The 19,483-nt window shown below is 42.4% G+C and overlaps 1 protein-coding gene across 2 annotated transcripts in view; it reads left to right on the forward strand.

The window, feature by feature from the left end:
- Positions 1–19,483, forward strand: part of Tesk2 (testis associated actin remodelling kinase 2) — an 89,213-nt gene that overhangs the window by 18,019 nt on the left and 51,711 nt on the right. For both annotated transcript variants that reach the window (XM_021159371.1, XM_029476249.1), the window contains exons 2-3: positions 6,958–7,260; positions 18,057–18,178. In XM_021159371.1, coding sequence (XP_021015030.1) covers positions 7,039–7,260; positions 18,057–18,178 — 344 coding nt within the window. In that variant the 5' untranslated portion in view covers positions 6,958–7,038. The remainder of the gene's footprint in view (positions 1–6,957; positions 7,261–18,056; positions 18,179–19,483) is intronic.

Raw genomic sequence — 19,483 nt, forward strand, 5'->3', positions numbered from 1 at the left:
CTTCAGTGGCTAAGACACTGACTGGAAAGATGCTTCAGTGGCTAAGACACTGGCTGGAAAGATGCTTCAGTGGCTAAGACACTGGCTGGAGAGATGCTTCAGTGGCTAAGAGCACTGGCTGAAAAGATGCTTCAGTGGCTAAGACACTGGCTGGAGAGATGCTTCAGTGGCTAAGAGCACTGGCTGGAAAGATGCTTCAGTGGCTAAGACACTGGCTGGAGAGATGTTTCAGTGGCTAAGACACTGGCTGGAGAGATGCTTTGGTGGCTAAGAGCACTGGCTACCCTGTCTTGGAAAACCAAAAAAAAAAAAAAAAAAAAAAGCACTGGCTGCTTTGGGTTCAGTTCCCAGCACCTGTGTGACAGGCAGGTCCCAACCTTCTGCTTCTGGTTATAGGAGATAATACAGTGCTCTTTTCTGACCTGTGAGGGCACCAGGCTCTCACCTACATACATGCAGGCAAAACCCTTATCCCATAAATCAAAATAAACACACACTTTTAAAAAGGTGATACTCTGTAAATAAGTCCTAAGTCAAGTAATCCATGCTCAGAAAACATCTTACTTAACATTTCATATATTACAAATAGTATATTTTCTGATTTTAAAATTAATCACTTTCAGATTTTAAAACTGTGGACAGGAGAGAACTTCAAGTCGTCCTCTGACCTCTCCGTGCTCACCGCGGCTCAAGGAGCTCCTCCCTGAATCCATAAATATGTACTTTAAACACACCGTCTCTTCTAACCCCCGCCCCCAGGAAAGCTTGTTTGTTTAAAATGTTTATTTATTTATTTAATGTATATGAGTACACTATTGCTCTCTTCAGACACACCAGAAGAGGGCATTGAACCCCATTACAGATGGTTATGAACCACCATGTGGGTGCTGGGAACTGAACTCAGGACCTCTGGAGAGCAGTCAGTGCTCTTAACCACTGAGCCATCTCTCCAGCCCCCTTGTTTATTTTTAAACAAGGTCTCACTATGTATTTGGCTCTCCTGGAACTCACTATGTAGACTTCAATTAAACTCACATCTGCCTCTGTCTCTTGAGTGCTGGGGTTAAAGGTACATGCCACTATGCCTGGCAACTTTAAACACTTTATTATTTTGTGTGCATGTGTGTGTGTGATTGTGTATGAACAGACTCCTCCTCTGTGGAACAGCTTGCAGGAGTTGGCTCCTTCCACCGTTAGTACCAGGGGTCAAACTCAGGCTGTCAGCAGGTGCCCTTACTCACTTAGCTGAGCCGCATCAGCAGCCTTTGTGTGGTGGTAGGTTTGGGTGTTTATCCATTCTTGCCTTTTATAGTTAATTAGAAGTTGTCAGAGAGCCAGGTGTGATGGTGCCTTTAATCCCAACACTGGAAACAGAGGCATGAATGTCTCTGAGTTCAGAGACAATCTGGTTTACAGAGTGAGTTCCAGGACAACCAGGGAATCTGTCCTCAAAAACCAACCCAACACAACAGCAACAAAGAGCAGAACTGAAGAGAAGCTCGTTAATAAGATCACTTAACTACCCTTGCAGGCGACCGGAGTTTGACATGTAGCACCCAGGAATTCATGCCTACATTCACATGAGCATACTCATACATGGGTATACACAACTGTCATACATGAACATACACCCCTCACAAACATGTATACTGCATCATGCATACATACATAATAATGAAGTAAAATATGGTTATTTAGTGGCTGGCCATGGGAACAGAGGGCACAGCTTAGGCATTTTCCTTTTTCAGAATTTTTTTTTTTTTTTCGAGACAGGGTTTCTCGGTGTAGCCTTGGCTGTCCTGGAACTCACTCTGTAGACCAGGCTGGCCTCGAACTCAGAAATCTGTCTGTCTCTGCCTCCCAAGTGCTGGGATTAATGGCGTGGGCCACCACTGCCCGGTCCTTTTTCAGAATTTTAAAAAGTTACTAGTGAATTAAAGGGACTGCACTGTCTACCATTCGTCCCAGCTGCCTAGCGATTAATATTACTTTCGCTGTAAGAGGGACTCTGAACTAAATACATTCTTTTCTATTTTAAATTTATGACTTGTATAAGTTAGACTTTAGTGTAGGATCTCTGTATTCCTTGGCTTGTAGTGGCACTGTTGCAGAAGTGTTTGAGACTCTGTATTCCTTAGACTGCAGTGCGACTGTTGCAGAACAGGTCACAGCATGCATGTGGAGATAAAAGGACAACTTGCGGGGGGTTGCTTCTTTCCTCCTCCGTGTGGGTCCCTGGCTTGGGCTGCTGGCTTGGAGCATGAGCTCGCCTGCCAGCTTGGAAGGTTTGCTGTTTGTTTGCTTGTTTGTTTGTTTGTTTGTTTTTGAGACAGGGTTTCTCTGTGTAGCTCTCGCAGCCCTGCAACTTGCTTTGTAGACCAGGCTGGCCTCAAACTCAGAGATTTGCCTGTCTCTGCTTCCCAAGTGCTGCTGGCATCAAAGGTATGTACCACCACCACCTGGCAGGATTTTGTTTTCTAGTAAAAGGAAATAAAATATAAATATTAGAATTCTTGGTATTTTTTCCTCAGGTCTCATTTCCCCTATTAAAGCAGCAGCTGTTATGAATGTAGTTTCTATATTAGTGATTTTTCTCCTTGTTGTGAACAGGTACCTCTCAAAAAGCAATTTAAGGGAGAACTTGTATTCACTTACAGTTTTGAGGGCTGCTGTTCATGATGGTAGGGAAGGTGTGGCTGCGGGTAGCTCTAACTGTGGGAGTCGCCTGCTCACATCCCATGGATAAGGACGCAGACTCCTCTCATTTGGTTCTCACTCCGTCCTCCTTTATCCAGACTCTAGCTTGTGTTGGTGCTATACATAGTCTCGCAGTGTTTTTCCTCTCCTTAGCTAATCCTCTCTAGGAAATCTCTCTCAGACATATCCAAGTGCGCCTGGTTGATGTTCTCGGGAATGTCATCAAGGTGACAGTCAAAATGAACCACCCTATGTGCATCCTTTATTAATTTGATACCCAAAGCAGTGGTTCTCAGCCTCCCTAATACTGCAGCCCTTCAACGTCATGACCCCCACAGCTGTATTATTGCTACTTTTATAACTGTAATTTTGCTACTGTTATGTATTGTAATGTAACTATCTGTGTTTTCCAATGGTCTTAGGCAACCTCTCTGCCTAACCAGGGACCCGTGGATTGAGAACTGTGGCTTTAAAGTGTAATATTCCACTCATGGCCCCGCTTGGCCCAGTGTTAATCTTTTTCTTTTGCTCAGAATTTATTTTTATTTCAATCCAGACCATAGTTTCTTCTTCCTCCTCTTCTCTCTCCCCACCTCCATCCACTCCTCTTTTGTCTTCCGAAAACAGCCTCTGTGGGTATTAGCCAGCCATGGCATATCAAGTTGCAGTAAGATGAGGCATCTCCTCTTCTATCAAGGCCAGACAAGACAGCTTCTGCTTCCCTCAGTGTTCATCATATAATGCAAAATGCCCTTAGCTCATCTCTTACAAGCCCCCAAAGCCTGAACAGCTCTAATCCTGTTCACAAGTCTAGTGTCTGCTCTGAGTTTCAAGCTATGTTCTCTGCCTCTCTCTTCTTGACTGGGTCTCATGTAGCTGAGACCGATCTTGAGAATCACAGTGTAGCTAAGGGTTACCTTGCATCTTCCTAATATGTGCTAGGATTATAGGCATGTATCACCATTCCTGGCTTCAAGGCCGGCTTTTAACTGTGAGGCTTTAGACAAATCAAGAAAAAAGTTATATAGTTCTAATATACAATAACACAAAGTAAACATTCCCATTCTAAAAGGAGGAATAGAGGCACGGAAAAGAAATAATTGGCTCAAAGCAAGACCAAAATGTGAGCATTACGAACATCAAACCATGTAGTTTCCTGGCTCCTCACAACATTGTCTGGGTTCCAGTGGACTTGGATAGCCCTGACTCTCCAGGTCTGCTATAGTGTATACAGCCTCCCTTCCTCTTGGGTAAGCTGTGCTCAGTACCTGCAGCTCTCGTTGGAGGTGTCTCACATTTCTGGTGCCTCCAATATCATAGAGTCTCCACTGTAAGTCAGGCTTCTTTATAGACTTTTCCACAGACCACTCAGTATTCCCATGCATAGATTCCAAGATGTTGCTTGGCCTGTGCTAACTTGGTACCAACCTCCATGACCACCTCTTGTATCTGGAATGCCTGAAAAAATCAGCACCATGTTGATAATGCCAAGTTCTGCCAGCTCTAACTGTAGCCAGGAAAGTTGGGAGTGTTGGCACACCCCTTTAATCTCAGCACTCGGGAGGCAGAGGCAGGCAGATCTCTGTGAGTTTGAGGGCAGCATGGTCTATATAGTGAGTTACTGGACACACAGGGATACACAGAGAAACCTTGTCTCAAAAAAATCTCAAAAGGGGGTGGGGTGGGGAGGGGGAAGGGGAAGGAAGGGGAGGAGACAAGAGGAGAGAAGGAGAAGAAAAAGAGTAGAGTAGCCAGGTCCTCTGGGGACTACAGTTGCAGCCATCGCTGTGCCCTCTGTGGCTGAGTCTGGGGACCAGCTTCCCAGGCACCAGTGTTCTAGTGAGTGCCCCGAAGCTTCTGTCCTCTGAGATACTCTCATGAATTTTCTCTGTTACACCTTGGAGCTCTCAATGTGTGGTATCTTGTTTCCTGTTGAGCTCGTGGGAAGTCTCAAGTGTCTCCATAATGGTGCTAATCTCTTCAACAGTTACAGCCACTTGGTCTCAATCTGCCCACCCTCAACTTTCTTTCATTGGCTTCAGGTTCCTTTCCTTACCAAGCTGCACATTTCTATCCATAACTTTGACAGGGTTCACTTCTCCCCCATATATATATATATATATATATATATATATATATGCCAGAGTGCCCTCTCCCTCTCTTTTCCCCTCCCCCTCCCCTTCTCAGTAAGTCAAGATAAATACTGTGAGCAACCACTATACCACAGCCCCTTTGTTCTGTTGTCTTGAAATGCTCTCCTTCAAACAGCTTCAGATCAGTTATTTTAAGTGCAGTCTCACTGGAGTTCTGAGGGTGTGGGCGAAAGCACGGCAGGTTCTTCGCCAGAGTGGAATGTGAATGAATGGCCTCCAGCCCCTTCCCTGGACAGTTCCTCTCTGAACCTCACTGTGCACTTTCCACGGCATTCTCATAGGCACTCAGAAGACCAGGATGCCATTACTGGGTTAAATATGGAATATACTATGCATATTTCCTTTGTTCCCTCTTTTAAGACACGTCCTTCTGTGGTAATAGACTTGCCTAAAAAACTTGCTTTGTAACTGGACTTGGAATCCTGAACCTCCTGTCTAGACCTCCTAAGTGTTTATAGTATAAGCATGCATGTACAAACACACATAGCTCTCCTTTACTTTATTATTGACAGGATCTCATGTGGTCCATGCCTGCCCAACTTGCTATATAGCTGAGGCAGACCTTGTTTGTTTGTTTGTTTGTTTGAGATGTGCTTGCTATGTAGCCCAGGCTAGCCCTGAATAATACTTGGCCCACATTATTGTTAGCCTCTTCCTGCTGAGCTTATGTGTATAGGCTTTGCTAATTGTGTGTGCTGGCCAGTCTTATGTCAGTTTGACACACAAACTAGAACTATCTGAAAGCAAGGAACCTTAATTGAGAAAATGCCTCCATCAAGATCCGGCTGAAGGGCATTTTCTTCCTTATTGATGGGGGAGGACCCAGCATATTGAGGGTGGTTTCATCCCTGGGCTGGTGATCCTGAGTTCTATAAGGAAGCAGGCTGGCCGGGCGGTGGTGGCGCATGCCTTTTATCCCAGCACTTGGGGAGGCAGAGGCAGGTGGATTTCTCTGAGTTCGAGGCCAGCAAAAAGCAGGCTGAGTAAGCCATGGGAAGCAAGCCAGTGAGCCGCATCCCTTTGTGGTCTTTGCTTCTGCTCCTGCCTCTAGGATCCTGCTCTGTTTGAGTTTCTGTCCTGACATTCTTTGGTGGTAAACGGCAGTGTGGAAGTGTAAGCCGAATAACCCTTTCCTCCTCCTCGACTTTGCCTTTTGGTCATTGTGTTTCATTGCAGCAATAGAAACTCTGCTAAAACACTGTGTTACTAAAAACCAAATAAATCCCCAGATTCTTCTCCTTTCTCTTAAGAAATGTTTGAGCTAGGTGTAGTGGGAAGTGGATGCTATTTCAGCACTCCAGAGGCTGAGGCAGGAGAATCTGGTTTGAGGCCAGTCTGGGATTCTAAATAAGACACCTCTCAAAAAAGAAGGGCAGGTCCTGTGAGCAGAGATGTGCTAGTTTTCAAAGTAAACACATACAATCTTTCAGTTTATTGTGTTATGCTTGTAACAAGACTTTTTTTTTACCAAGCCAGCCCAGCCCAGAGGCTGAAGACAGCGGCAGCGTACTCACATATATAAAATAAATACATATATCTTTAAAAAAAGATGTATTTATGTGTGAATACACGGTTGCTGTCTTCAGACACACAGAAGAGGTCGTCAGACCCCATTACAGATGGTTGTGAACTGCCATGTGGCTGCAGGGAATTGAACTCAGGTTCAGAGCAATCCGTGTTCTTAGGTTAAGCCATCTCTCCAGCCTTGGAATTTAGTTTTTAAAACAGCAGTTGAGAGTTTCTTTTCCCAAGTGACTCTACGTGTCAAGTTGATATAAAACTAGCCAGGATAACAAAAATTGTAACTCCAATTCCAAGGGATCTGAAGGCCTTTTCTGACCACTTTGGCAAATCACTCATCCACATGAAATGAAATAAATAATTATTAACTTTTTAAAGAGAAATTTTTATATTCTAGTCACATTAAGGATGGATTTTTTTTATAGCTTGCTTTTTGTGTATATCACTTGAAAGTAAAAACATAGAAATATTATTTAGATCTGGAAATCAATACAAATGGAAATATTTTTGTGTTGAGAGTTTGTTCATTTTTTTGTAGTCATTAATGGTTTTAGTAAAATGCGTATATGTGTTTATTTTTCTGTAGTGTCACATTGGAAAAGAAGTAAAATTGATCAGAAATTATGTGTGGAGTTTCTTCTTAAATGAAGAAGTGATTATTGAGATTATGGATCGGAGCAAGCGGAACTCAATTGCAGGATTTCCCCCACGTGTGGAGCGCCTGGAAGAATTTGAAGGAGGTGGTGGCGGGGATGGGAACCCTGTGCAGGTGGGAAGAGTTCCATCATCTTCATACCGTGCGATTATCAGTGCCTTTTCCAGACTGACGAGTCTGGATGACTTCACCCGTGAAAAAATAGGATCTGGGTTCTTCTCCGAAGTGTTCAAGGTGCGTGATACCTCAGCTTGTTTTATGTGGCTCTTCTGAAGGTCAGAATCGCTGCAGCATTAACAGTTGTTTGTGGTGGTTTGTTTGTTTGTTTGTTACTGCATTTTAAAGGTAGGGTCTCAGCATGTAACCCTGGCTGGCTTTGAACTCCCAAAGATCCAGCTGGCCCCACTTCCCGAGAGTTGGGATTACAGGCACGTACCACACGTTCACTGCCAGCCTCAAACTCTGTGTGCTGGGGTTATGTAAGCTGTGAACTGCCAGATGTACTTTAAACTATTTAGAGAGACCTCATTCATATATCTTCTACCTTTTTTTGTTGTTGTTGTTACAATATTTACAAGAGAATCCAGGGCCTTGTACATGCTAGGCAAACATTCTGCCACACCTCTTTTGTGGTGTGTGTATGTGTGTATGCAGGAGTGTGTAAGCATGAGTGTTCTGGCTAGCCTCAAACTTACTGTATTGACAGGGCTGGTTTTGAACTTGCATTGATTCTAATACTTCTGTCTCTGGTATAGGACTGTATTACTGAATGTGGCTGTCTTGTGTTTAAAAATATACTATTTTTGTTTTGTTTTGTTTTTTTTTTTTTGGTTTTTCGAGACAGGGTTTCTCTGTGTAGCCCTGGCTGTCTTGGCACTCACTTTGTAGACCAGGCTGGCCTGGAACTCAGAAATCCGCCTGCCTCTGCCTCCCGAGTGCTGGGATTAAAGGCGTGCGCCACCACGCCCGGCTACTATTTTTGTTTTTTTTAATTGAGTTTCTAATTTTGTTTGTTTTAATTGAATTTATCTTTAATTTTATGCATCTGGGTATTTTGCTTGCATGTGTCTGTGCACCAAGTGTACTATGCCTGGTGCTCATGGAAGCCAGACAGGGCATCAGATCCCCTGGGACTGGAGTTACAATCAGTTGTAAGTTGCCATGTGGGTGCTGGGAATCGAATCTGGGTCCTCTGGTAGAACAGCAAGTGTTCTTAATTGATGAGTCATCTCTCTAGCCCCACATTTGTTTTTTAAAAATCCTATTCATAGCCGGTCGTGATGGTGCACGCCTTTAATCCCAGCACTTGGGAGGCAAAGGCAGGTGAGTTTCTGAGTTTGAAGCCAGCCTAGTCTTCAAAGTGAGTTCCAGGACAGCCAGAGCTACACAGAAAAATCCTGTCTCGAAAAACAAAAACAAAAACAAAACAACAACAAAAAAATTACGTTCATATGCATTTTGGTTCAAATATGGTTTATGCATCCAAAACTAATGATAAAGTTTAATCAAATCCACTGTAAATATGCCTTCATCTTTGGTGTTTAGAGGTGTGTTTGTTAAGTGGTTATGTTTGAAGAGATGAAAAGAAGAAACTAAATATCCTGGTGGTGAAGATCTTGCCCCAAGGAGGGTGATGCCCCTGATCAGCAGGAAGTAGTCTAAGGTTATTGTCACACCTTTCCCTCTGTCCTCATTGATTAAAATTGTCATCTTTTTGTATTAACATTTCCTTTACAGTGTGACTTGGTTTCTTTCCAGACTTGGAGTCATTTTCCTATCTATTCATAAACCAGCATACATTGTTATAATAATTTAATCAAGTAGCTTTGATGTTTGATTAATTTAGTTCTCTTCTTCATTTTTAGGATTTTCTTGGTATTTATTTTTCCTTTTCTTCCTTTTATTTTTGTAGTTTGGGATGAGTCCTGGGCTTGCACACAGGTCTTTGTACATGCTAGCTAGACAAATGGTCTACTGTTGAGGGGCTTCTCCAGCTCCCTTATTTCTTGGGTGAATTTTAGAATTCGTTTTTAAAAACTTGCTCTTGTCATATTAATTGAAATTATGTTGTAGATTAATTTAGGTGCAGTTAATAGCTTTTTTTTTGTTCTTTGTTTATTTGAGACAGGGTTTCTCTGTATAGCCTTGGCTATCCTAGAACTCACTCTGTAGACCAGGCTGGCCTTGATCTCAGAGATCCGCCTGCTTCTGCCTCACAAGTGCTGGGTTTAAAGGCGTGCGCCACCACAGCCTAGCCTACTTTCTTTTTTTTTTTTTTTTTTAAGTGAATTGTATTAATATTTTCAGAGCATGTTTAAAATAATGACTTTTGACATTTTTGTCTTGTTCCAGACTTTAATGGAATGCTTTTAGTGTTTTCCAATTAAATGTGCTAAAATAGATATCTTTCATTCAGTTAAGGATCTCTTTCTTTTTTGATTTATTTTATGTGTATAAATATTTTGCCTGCATTATATGTATGTACCCCATGTGTATAACTGGTGTTTGTGGGGCCCCCACATATAGGAGTCATGGTTGAGCCATCCCTTTTTTCCCTATCCTCAAAACTGGAAAAAACAGCAAAAAATCTCCTGGGCTGTTGATAAGGCTCAGCAAGTGAAGGCCTTGCCAGCAAGCCTGGCGATTTTGTTTGATCTCTGGGACCCACATGGTGGAAGAAGAGAACCGATTCCCTCAAGCTGTCTTTTGAGCCCCATAAAGAATTGGCATGAAGCTGGGAGTGGTGGCGCACGCCTTTGATCCCAGCACTCGGGAGGCAGAGGCAGGTGGATTTCTGAGTTCGAGGCCAGCCTGGTCTACAAAGTGAGTTCCAGGACAGTCAGGGCTATCAGAGAAACCCTGTCTCGAAAAACCAAAAAAAAAAAAAAAAAAAAAAGAATTGGCATAAAATGTTTGTACATACTAAAGTGAAACCTATCATGCAGTATGCGCACAAGGCGGGTAAAGCAAAGATGGGTGTCGGAGCTGGGATGCAGCTCAAGGACACTGCACTTGTTCAGGATGCATAGGCCGTGGCTTTCATTTCCAGCACTGAGAAAAATTTAAATGAATATTGAGTCTGCCTTTTCAGAGCCTGTGGCGTGGTAATTAATTTTATATACTTTCAACTTGACACCTGCGTTATGGGGTGTCAAATACTTGGCCAGATATTACTCTGGACGTGATAGATGATTTTGAAGTGAACTATGGACTGTGTTAGGAGTCTTCTTAATATGCATAGTCTTCAACTGATCATTTGAAAATCTGAAAAGAACAAAAAGGCTGCCCTGCAAGAAAGAACTCCTGCCTGGGTAAGTGAGCTGACATGCGGCTTTGCCTGGCTTTGGAGTGGAGAAGACCATGCAGCTCTTCCTGGGCTTTGAGCCTATAGTTAGGTGAAGACACACTGTCTTGAGCAAGCAGCACAAAGTGAGGACCCATGGCAGGGTCAAGCCATGAAAACTCCCATCATTTATTTTTAGCATGCTTCTTAGTTTTCTGTGGACTACTTTCTTGTATTTTCTTCTTTAGTCTTGAAGAAGTAACCACTGGGGATGGGATTCTTTGAGGGTCTTCAGCGAACCAAGGACTTCCTACGTAGGCTCCCGATTTTTCTTAGGCCGGCCTCAACTGTGCTGTGTAGAAAAGGATAAGGTTGAGATCTTGATCCTCCTGCCTTCACTTTCCCATGCTGGGACTACTGGATTGAGCCACCAAACCTGGCTCATTTGTTTTTTTCTAAGCAATCATTCATGAGGCATTTATTCACTATTTATGTATACTTGAAAGAAGTGTACACTGGAGTTTTCTATTCTCTACTTAACAAGATTATGAAGAGTCTAAAATATTTATGGATCAAAACACAACTGGTTTATACATGAACTATAAAGAACACTAAGTCTACATACAGCTGTGCTGTAAGACCAGAGACGGTTTTTTAACTCATGTTTTTATTATCAAAACAATTTAACTTATCTCATGGGGAAACAAGCCAGCATTGGGTGATGAAAACCTCTCTTGGCTATTATATCTCCTAATTTCTTGTCTTTTGTGCCTGAGTATTGAAGATGTAACAGCTTGAGGGGATGTCAGCAATAGATGGGCTACAAAGGACCCATCAGTTCTTAAAGACTAAGATTATTTGCTGAAATATCTGTTGAGATAGCTGCAGCCCCCTTGCAATCCATCTCTGTAGGATGCAGCAAGCGTTGATTCTACAGCATGCTTTGTCAAGGAGGCTGACCGCGAAAGGCGTGTGGTAGATACCCAGCGGCCACAGTGGGCATATTGAATGCAGTGTTAATTTATTTTTGACGGCTGCTTTTGTGCTACAGAGGCCAAGCTGAGTAGTTATTAGAGACCACAAGGCCTCAGGGCCCTGTTACGTTATGTTTACTGTCTGACCCCAAACGGAAAGTTTGCCAACCCATGATCTAATAGCTCTAGTGGATGGCTAAGGGGAAGTTAGGTTTAGTTTTAATTATAAAGTACAGATGGTTATAGAACTTAAAAGGTCAAGTGAAAGGAAAGGTGTCAGTAACAATGAAAAGAAATGTTTGACTCCAGATACAAGTTACACAGGCAACTTAATGACCTTCAGCTGAGAAGACCTACTAGCAAGAAGAAAAATGAAAAAAGAAAAGAAAGGGGGATTTAGTGGGGGGATGGTGACCAGCAGTGCTGTCATGCGCCTTAATTCCTGCCCAGCACTCAGGAAGTTCTTGAAGAGTGTATGTGGTATTTCAGTTTTGGAATTCAGGGCCCTGCAGACATTGTTAACAATAGATCTTCCTTAGTTGTATTACCTGCTTAGGTTATACTGTCTTTGTTTAGCTCTAAAGTCTGCCTCTATAGAGTCCTGGCTCCACAAAAGTTCTCAGTAGCTCAGACTACAAACTTATACCACTGTGCCGCCTGCGGCTTTTCTGTGTTTGTTTCTGTTTCAGCAGTATCTAGCACAGCCCTGCCACCTAGAGATAACTCATTAAATATTAGTTGCACAAGAGAAGACCTTTATATATGCACCTGTACATGTGTACCTGCATGCATGGGTTCATTTACATAATAAAAAGAGGGCCCAGAGCCGCGCTTGATTTCAATCGCAACTGCCACTGTAAAAGTAATTTTAAAAAAGTAAAAGGCAAAGGAAGTAATACCTAGTCAATGGAGTTGAAGATGTGCGAAGGTTCTATATATATGTAAAGGATTTACACCGTTATATACAGACATTATTCTAAGAGCTACTTGCTGATTTCATATACCTGTTTAAGAGCTGTTCAGTTCTTTGTGCTAGGTACCATGTTAACTTTTATGTATTTTCTTGTTTAAGATCTGTAAAAACCTTGTAAGTAGTTATACTTCCATTTTTTAAAGTTCATTTTATTTTTACTTATGTATATGTGACTATGTATATATACTTATGTATACGTATGTGAGCAGATACCCAGAGGAAGTCAGAAGAGTCTGTCCTGTCCCCTGAGCCCGGAGTTAACAGGCAGTTAGTTGTAAGATGCTTGACACGTGTCCTGAGATTCAGACTTGCTTAACCACTGAGCCATAGCTCCAGCCCCAATATTTCTAATTTATAATGAAGAAACTGAGGTTCAAAGATGATTACTATCCTGCCAGGTCCACCATGACATGTACATGCTGAAGCTAGGACTTTTGAGTTCCTTGGAGGAGAAGATGCTCAGTGGGTAAAATACTTGGTGTGCAAACATGAACACCTGAGTTTGGATCCCTCTACCCATATGGAAAGCTGGGCATGGTGGCCACACCTGTTCCTCCAGCCCTTAGTGGTAGAAAAAGCAGGACTCTGGGGATCTGTTGGCTAGCGTCAGGGTCAGCGTGAGACTGTGTCTTAAAGGAATGAGATGGGCTGGGTGGTGGTGGCTCACACCCAGATCTAGAGAAATCCTGTCTCAAATAACCAAAAAAAAGAAAAAAAAAAAAAAAGAAAGGAAATAAGATGGAAGAGCTGGAGAGATGTCTCAGTGGCTCAAAACCATCTTCCAGTGCCAGAGGATCCAGCCCCATCTGACCTCCATAGGCACTGGGCATACACATACTGCACAGACGTGAAAGCCAAACATTCATGCACAAACAGTAAGTCTTAAAACAATAGATATACAGTTGAGGAAACTGTGACTTCACACACACACCTACACACACACACACAGAGTCTTTTTCTCTGTCTCTCTCTTTCATTCTCTCTATCTTTTTCTCTCTCTCCTTCCTTCTCTTCCTCCCTCTCTCCCTCCCTCCCTCTCTCCCTCCCTCCTCATGGATATGAAGAATTCTAATTTTCTCCCATTATATTTTTCTAAACTGGCAACACAAATACCACCTTCTAAAGAACAATACACTTACAAGCTAAAAGAACCCAGTGTTTGCCATCTGTTTGCCACTGAAATATTGATTTATTCATGTTTCTGGTTATGCATTTATTATTTAACGCATATACAGCTTGTCATGCAAACTCTGAGGCATTCCCAACAGTTATGGTTGAAGGGAAGCAGGAGAACATTTTAGCAAACAAATATTATTCTGTGATGTTTATTGTTGTGACTGGGTAGATGGAGGTCTTATTTGTGCTTATAGGTATATGCAACCATGCCAGTTTTATGCATGCTTAAATTAAATGCCTTCTACCAGTGGAAATACATTTTTTTAAGATTTATTTATTATATATAAGTACACTGTTGCTGTCCTCAGACACACCAGAAGAGGGCATCAGATCTCACCACAAATGTGGCTGCTGGGGCCCAAACTCACGACCTCTGGAAGAGCAGCCAGTGCTCTCAACCACTGAGCCATCTCTCCAGCCCCAGAAGTTAAGTTTTTGCTTTTTTTTTTTTTTGACAGGGTTTCTCTGTGTAGCCCTGGCTGTCCTGGTACTCTGTAGACCAGGCTGGCCTTGAACTCAGAAATTTACCTGCCTCTGCCTCTCAAGTGCTGGGATTAAAGGTGTATGCCACCACACCGGACGAGGTTAAGTTTTTAAGTTTTTATATTCTCTCATACCTTTGTCTGGTACTTATTTATTTATTTATTTTGATTTTCTTTTTTTCGAGACAGGGTTTCTCTGTATAGTCTTGGCTGTCCCGGAACTCACTCTGCACCATCCCTGCCCAGCTTGGAGTTTTACTTGATCAGAGTCATTTGGCATTTTTTTAATCTTTGTTTTACTAATATTTCTCCTTCCCAAAATTAAGTTTTTAGTTTGTTGAATAGTTTCATAAAACTCTATAAATGGTTTGTTTTCTGTTTCATAATTCTACACTTGTCTATAAGTATACTTATTTGGAGTATTCTGTATTTTCCTAGTGTTTGTAAGTTTACCCATAACTCATTTTGTTGTTTTTGTTCCTTTGAGATAGGATTTCTTGTAGCCCAGAGGGCCTCAAACCCACCTTGAAGTTCTGTTCTTCCTGCTCTGAAACTGGTCTTTGGCCACTTTACAGGTTCTTCTTTCTTCTACTCTTCTCTTTCCTTGTTCCATCCTTTCAACACCCTAACACTAGATAGGAGAGAAGAAAGGATAGAGGGGGAAGGGGGGGAGCTATTGTTAGGCTACTTCCTGCTGATTGTCAATTCCTTGGGGCAAGTTTGATTTTCACTGTCAGGATATCTAATTTCTTCTTGTTGTTTTCTCTTTGCACAACAAACCACCACCAACAGCAGAAAAAACAGCCAGCCACCAACCCACCAACCATGACCAACCCTGAATCTCAGGGTGCTAACATTTCCATGCCCTCTGAAAAGTACCCAGGATTTCTGATATCTCAATATCACAGAAATTATCTGCAGCAAAATCATGCTCTTGCTAGATCTGAACTATTATGGTACCAGGTATACATGTGCTTGCTGTCTGTCTGTCTATCTATCTATCTATCTATCTATCTATCTATCTATACACACACACACACACACACACACACACACACACGGGGAAGCACTCATACACAGAAAATAAAATAAATATATCTTTTTTGTTTTTGTTTTTTGAGACAGGGTTTCTCTGTATAGCCCTGGCTGTCCTGGAACTCACTTTGTAGACCAGGCTGGCCTCGAACTCAGAAATCCTCCTGCCTCTGCCTCCCGAGTGCTGGGATTAAAGGCATGCGCTACCACTGCCTGGCTCTTAAAAACTTTTTTTGAGATAAGCTGTCTCTATTATGTGGCCCTGGCTATCCTAGAAGATGTAGACAAGGCTGGCTTTGAACTCGGAGATCTACCTGCTTCTGTTTCCTAAGTGTTGGAATTAAAGGTATGTATTACCTAGCTAAAATGAGTCTTTAAAATAAGAAAGCAAGCCTGACGTAGTGGCACTTTATCTTTAATCCCAAACTTGGGAAGCAGAAGCAGGCATATCTCTGTAAACCAAGGCCATATTGGTCTACATATGCAGTTACAGAGCAGCCAGAGCTATATAGTGAGTGTGTTTGCAAAATGAAACAAAGCAAACAAACAAAATAAATAAATAAATAAAAATTAAAGGAAGACAGATTGCTTATCCCTAAATGTTTTATTATCAAATATTCTTGTTTGTTTGTTTGTTTGTTTGTTTTGTTTTGTTTTTTTTGTTTTTTTTTTTTGAGACAGGGTTTCTCTGTATAGCCCTGGCTGTCCTGGAGCTCACTTTTGTAGACCAGGCTGGCCTGGAACTCAGAAATCCGCCTGCCTCTGCCTCCCGAGTGCTGGGATTAAAGGCGTGCGACACCAGGCCCGGCCAAATATTCTTAAGATTGAACATTTTGTTAAACATGCACAGTGGGGAGGGCAGGTGGTTGTGGTTTATGCTTTCAGTCCCAGCACTTGGAAGGCAGAGGCAGATGGATCTCTGAGTTTGGGGGCAGCCTGTCTAGAGTGTGTTCTAGGACAGCCAGGGCTATAAAGAAAAAACTTATCTCAAAAAATAAGAAACAAAAAGAAAAATTAGAGAAAGTCAGGCAGTGGTGGCTTGTGTTTAATCCAGCGCTCAGAGGTAGAGTCAGGTGGATCTCTGAGTTTGGGAGCAGCCTGATCTACAAATCAAGTCCCAAGACAGCCAGGGCTACACAAAGAAACCATGTACTGAAAAGCCAGGAAAAATAAACTAAAACTTCAGAGTGAACCAGGATATGGAGCACATACTTCTATTCCAGTACTCCCTTCGAGTTAGAGAGCATCCTGTTCGATCTGATGAATGCCAGTCCAATTCATGCTGTATAGCAGGACTATTTCAAAAATGATAACAAAAATATCCAGTGACAGTAGATGGGGAGACCCACTCACACACAGATGTGATCTGCACATAGAGCTGGAAAAATACTGTCAGTGAGATCTTTGTATAGAAAGGCCTCTTTTAACTTATCCTTGCAGGATCTAGAAAGGAAAGCCACTTCTCTTTCTTTAATCACGAGATACACGACAACAGTGTCATTGATTCCCCAGAAGAGAGTTGGCTTCCAGATCTCTAGAAGGATCTAGATGAAGAGAGGGCCTGCCAGCATTTTTCTTCGTTTTTCTGAGGATGGCTTCTGTAGCTTTCCAGCTTCTCTGCTGTGACCACTGCAAACCGTTGTTGCTTTAAGTACAAGACAAAGATAAGATGTGATGTGTCCTGTAGCAATGGATAAATTACACTTTAGAGTTATAGTTGTTTCATTGAGCCTTTGCAGGGCAAAGACAAAAGTCGAGGCAAAGTAATATTCCTGAAGTTCACAGAATGACAGTAGCTTTGCATTCCAGTCCCTGCTGCACCAGTTCTGAAATTAAATTTAAACAGTTATATTTGTTGATTGTGTGTGTGTGCGCATGTGTGCGCCCGTGCATGCATATGCACATGTCCAGTACACTGAGGTCAAAATCAGGACTTTGTGCATGATGAGTCAATACCCTACCCTTGAGCTACACCCCAGCTCTGTTATTCACCACTCAGAGATACATTTTTATAGTGCTAGTGCAAGCTGAAAGTATGTCATTTTTATGCCTTATAAAGTGTCTTATAAAGACAGTTTTATAGCTCATTGTTACATAAGGCTTACTCATACTTCTTCCCTTCCCCCACACTTAAGACTTTCAGAGGGACTGTTTCCTTCTGGAATCCCAACTCACCAGCCTTGGCCTTAAGGAAGCAGAGTAAAAGAATTGCCTCATTATCCAGGTGTGGGGGCTGAGTCAGGAGGATTGTGTGAAGCTACAATTAGACAAACAGCATCGTGAGATTCAGAGATACGTAACAAGACCCTGCCTAATCACCGTGTTGCTGGATGTGATGGTGTGCCTGTAATCCCACTCTAGAGGTGGAGGCAGAAGGATCAGGTGTTCGCCTTCATCCTCAGCTACATAGGCAGTTTGGGGCCAACCTGGGTTGGGTCCCAACTCTTCCCTGCCCCCCCAAACAAAAAACCCATAAAAATGAAAATAAAAGATATGAGACATTGTATTTCTGGCCAACTCAGTGTGGAACAATTTCGGTCTTGGATGAAATACATCTTTATTAATGGAGAAAGACAAGTACAATTTTTTTAAAGATGTATTCATTTTTATGTATATGGGTACACTGTAGCTGAACAGGTGGTTGTGAGCCTTCCTATGCTTGTTGGGAATTGAATTTTTTAGAACCTCTGCTCACTCCAGCCAACCCCACTCACACAGTCCCTGCTCACTCTGGCCCAAAGATTTATTTATTATATCTAAGTACACTGTAGCTGTCTTCAGATGTGCCAGATGAGGACGTTCGATCTCATTACAGATGGTTGTGAACCACCATGTGGTTGCTGGGATTTGAACTCAGGACCTTTGGAAGAGAAGAAGAGCACTCAGTGCTCTTGCATTTTGAGCCATCTCAGGCCCCTCCCCCCTTTTTTTTTGAGACTAGATCTCACGGTGTAGCCCAGGCTGGCCATACACTCATATTTCTGCATCAGCATCCAGAATGCAAGATTTGTTTTATCTAAGCTGTTACTAGACATCCTGGTATGTTCTGTGTGTGGAGACCTTGCTGTCACCTACAGCTGTTGCTTTTGCTTTATTTAACTTTGTAGGTGCGACACAGAGCTTCTGGTCAGGTGATGGCTCTCAAGATGAACACGCTGAGCAGTAACCGAGCAAACCTGCTGAAAGAGATGCAGCTCATGAATAGACTCTCCCACCCCAACATCCTCAGGTAATGGGTCTTCCTTCTTTCCTTCCTTCCTTCCTTCCTTCCTTCCTTCCTTCCTTCGTTCCAGGATCAGTAAGAGGCATCACTGGATGCCTGCTGCAGTAGTACTTTATCTCGTGGAGTCCATCTTGCTGGGGTTTAGCTAGGCTCTAGGTCTTTTTCTCCCCATTACAACTTAATTTCCTGTAATTAACAATATTTAGTACGGCAGCTTCTTCTCTCGGGTTGCTTTATTCTCATCAGAACATCAGTACTAGCCCATTAGAATAATTGTTTCCTGCTGTGATTAGGAATCCGTCAGATAAGAGACTGATCTATGTGGCTGTTTAATTTTTCTTAATTGCTTTATGAGGACTTGTAATTACATCAGTGAATGAAAAGAACAGCAACGTTATGGTGTAAGACTGTGAGTACTCACTTAGGAGACGCAACTTGCCTTTGAGAAGTGTTGTACTTATGCTTGCGAACCAGGATAACTCAGTGGGTAAAGGAGCCTGACCCCAGCCTGATAACCTAGTTGGGCCCCCTGGGTTCCACATGGCAGAGGGAGAAAATACAATGGTGGCCCTACTTTCAGCTAGACTGTCACTGACCTCTGTATATGCTTAACATGTAGTCTATGTCTCCTTTTCCTCTTGGCGTGCACGTGCAGGCATGCATGAAATAAATTTAATTAAAATTTTTTAATCCCAATATTCAGGAGTCAGAGACAGGTGGATCTCTGTGAGTTCGAGGTCAGCCTGGTCTACAGAGTGAGTTCCAGGACATCTGGGGCTACACAGAGAAAGCCTGTCTTGAAAAACCAAAAAAAAAAAAAAAAAAAATTACACTGGCTGAAGGAAGCTCAGCAGTGAAGAGCCCTGGCTGCATTCTCACCACCTACAAGGTCCAGTTATTAGTAAACTCAAGTTCCAGAGGATTCCACACCCTCTTCTGGTCTCTGTAGATACCAGGCATACATGTGGTGCAAATGCATATACACGTACAAAGCACCTGAAATAAAAATACAATCTTTTAAAAAAGGGTTGATATATGTATATATATATATATGTGTAATCAATATCTGAATATTTCTCACTTTAATCATGATATAGTAGGCAACTGTGCTGTGCTTCCAAATGATAGTGCACAGGCAATATAAGATGCTTATAATGTTGAAAATGACCATGCGGGCCTCAAAAATTCTATTGACTCCCAAGATCTGGAGTTACAGGTGAGTCACCATAAACAGGTTATATAAGAAATTTTTCTCCCCCACAACCCCTCTTTCTTGACAGGGTCCCATGTAGAGTCCACTGGCCTTGAACT

Source organism: Mus caroli, chromosome 4 (genome assembly GCF_900094665.2).
Source record: "Mus caroli chromosome 4, CAROLI_EIJ_v1.1, whole genome shotgun sequence".
NCBI classification, from domain to species: Eukaryota; Metazoa; Chordata; class Mammalia; order Rodentia; family Muridae; genus Mus; species Mus caroli.